Consider the following 2,563-nt stretch of genomic DNA (forward strand, 5'->3'; position numbering starts at 1 on the left):
ACACCCCCCTCCCCCCCCACCCCAAATCCCCAAACAGCAGCAGATTTGATGGAGGAGGAGAGGAAAAGCTATTTTTCCAGTTCTGGTAAGGTGAGTGCAGCTGGGTTGTGTCAAAGCTACTCTCTGGGGTATTTTTAGTCAAGAGCAGAACACAAGAGGCCAGATCCTCAGCAGGGGTATGCTGATTTACACCCACCAGAGCCAGCTTTAAGCACTTAAAACAGAAAGCTAAAAAAGGATCCAAAGAACAAACTGAAATTGCTCGCTCTGATCTCCCGTACACTGCCCATTGCTCAATATCTTTACTGACAAGCTGCGAGCGTAACAGGATCATTCGAGTTCACTAATTTCCCAAACCGGGCTAAAAACAGCTGCTGGGATTGTGCAAGAGCTGCTGGAGAAATTTCCACTGGCAGAGCTACCCGCAGCCTGGACCCAGCTCGTAAATCCCAGGGGAACGGGAACGCGGCCGGCCGCTGGCACCCTCCTCCAGATCGTTGTGTTGTCGTTGGAAGAGCACTCGTTGTGAAAAAACTCCACCATTGAGGGCTCTGCCCCACTGCTGGCCCAACGTCGTTTCAAGTTTGGATCCGTTGGCTTGATTCTGCTGGTAATACCCATCCTGCAAACCGGTTTTATTTCTTTCTTTTTGATTTTTTTGAGTATTTCACAGAATACGCTTCCTGAATCCTTCACGGGGAGAATTACCGCTGCTATGTGCACGTTCGCTCATTGGCACAACCACTTCCCTGAGAAGTCCTGCGGCACAAGCTCGTTCAGAAAAGGAATTAAAGCTCTGCCAGATGAACGACTGCAGTGGCAGAGACACGACTTGGGTCGTTTCATAGAAAATTCACCGCAGTTTGACCTAAACGGGAGGAAAAATCACACCTTGCACCTACTCAGCAGACACTTGGGAAGGGTTTGGCAGCGACGCTTGCCAAGCAGCCGCCCTCCTCAATAAGGCAAAACGCAACAACTCCCGCGGACCACAAATCCACTCCTAAAGCCCACACAAAGGAAGGCAAAGGGCTGGGAAATCTCCATCCCCAACTTCCCACTCGCTGAAGCGCTTGACTGCGCGGCAGACTTACAGCAGAAGGTAAAACGGACGTAAATATAAATTAACTGGACTCTGCTTTATAGGAAGGTTTTTTTATACCACTCTGGGAGGATTTATCCCACCCAAAGGCCCTTCTGCACAGCTGAAATGTCGGTGTAAGCCATAGCCTGTTGCGTTTCTTCTGTCGCCATCGGTTTGTTGAAGTCTTTGGTAACACCAGAGGCCCTTGGTCCCCACTGCTGAGGTAAGGGCTTGCTCTTCCCTCCCCTGGAGCCTCTTTCAGGCTTGCAGAGAGAACGGGCTCAAGGTACAGTTGCAAAAGGCAGCCTGAATCATTGCGTTTCAGTGAGAACTATGATGAAATCACCTATGTTAAAGGAAAGGTCAAGAAAAGGGAACGACGCTGGTGAAAGACAGCCAGAAAAACAACCGCAGAAAGAGCAGCTTACCTAAAGTTCTAACTCCGCTGCCCTTCATCCGAGTCACCTCTCTCCTATGAACGCTCAGCCAGCAGCAGAAGCAGAGCTAATCACACAAATCACAGCTGCCCTGTCATTAGCTCGCCCAGCTCGGAAAAGAACGACAACTTCAAACGAGCCCCACCAAGCCACCACATGTAAGCGATGCAGACCCACCAGCAGCTTCCACGGGGAACCAGCGCATCTCTTGCTGCTGGGTGAATGGTTTGAACGTTCGACATCAAACCTGGCTCACAGCAACAGGTTGCTGTAATGAATCTGAGGCATGGGGACACCGGGATTCTATTTAGGGTACGATCGCAGGCGGGACAGATCTCTTCCCCGTGTCTCAGGTTCCCTACCCTCCCTATCAGGAGATAATGATACCCCTTTGTAAGCGACTTGGAGCTCTGTGGATTAAACTTGGCTTTAAATGTATATGTACCATGAGCCAGATCCTCAGGCTTGCATTAAGTGACGTAATTACATAGTCGAGCAGCTGGGCTTGGGGATTTGGGGGGTTTTTGCCTGGTCTCCTAGGAAAAGGAGGTTCATACCACCACCCAGCAGTCTGTCCTCTCTAACAACCCTGCAGCCTATTTCAGCCTCACTCAAATCTGACATCAAAGTCCGCCACATTTTTTGCAGATGTGGTGAAAAAAGGGAGTGGAGTAGAGAAAAGAAAGACCTTCTTCAAGCAGGGGGTGCTCAAAGCCATCAGGGAGCTCAATTTCACGTTGGGCAATGGCTTCCTTACGGGCATTGCGCAGCTCCCCGGTGGTCGTGCTGACCCCAAAGCACCACCTCCTCCAGAAGGGAAGGCGGCACTTACGTTGATACAGCTAGAACAGCAAGAACCCAAGCAAAGCCTGGGAGATACCCAACTGTACCTCGACTGGTACGTCCCATGCACATGTTATCTGGCGTTACTACTTCTTGCTTGATCGTGAAGTAGTCTGTCTGCAGGGAATCCGTCTGCACCGGGTCACGCAGGATGACCGAGGGATAGTCGTTCTCGTACTTGAGGGACAGGAGCTCTTCC

General features: G+C 50.7%; 1 protein-coding gene across 1 annotated transcript in view; it reads right to left on the reverse strand.

Annotated features, from left to right (window-relative positions):
- Positions 1-2,563, reverse strand: part of ETS1 (v-ets avian erythroblastosis virus E26 oncogene homolog 1) — a gene marked incomplete at its 5' end in the record, with an annotated part of 24,718 nt that overhangs the window by 10,140 nt on the left and 12,015 nt on the right. Inside the window, one exon of the mRNA XM_010142818.1 lies at positions 2,412-2,563. Within this exon, the coding sequence (XP_010141120.1) occupies positions 2,412-2,563 (152 nt within the window). The remainder of the gene's footprint in view (positions 1-2,411) is intronic.

This window comes from Buceros rhinoceros, unplaced genomic scaffold (assembly GCF_000710305.1).
Source record: "Buceros rhinoceros silvestris isolate BGI_N320 unplaced genomic scaffold, ASM71030v1 scaffold13379, whole genome shotgun sequence".
In the NCBI taxonomy this organism is placed as follows: Eukaryota; Metazoa; Chordata; class Aves; order Bucerotiformes; family Bucerotidae; genus Buceros; species Buceros rhinoceros.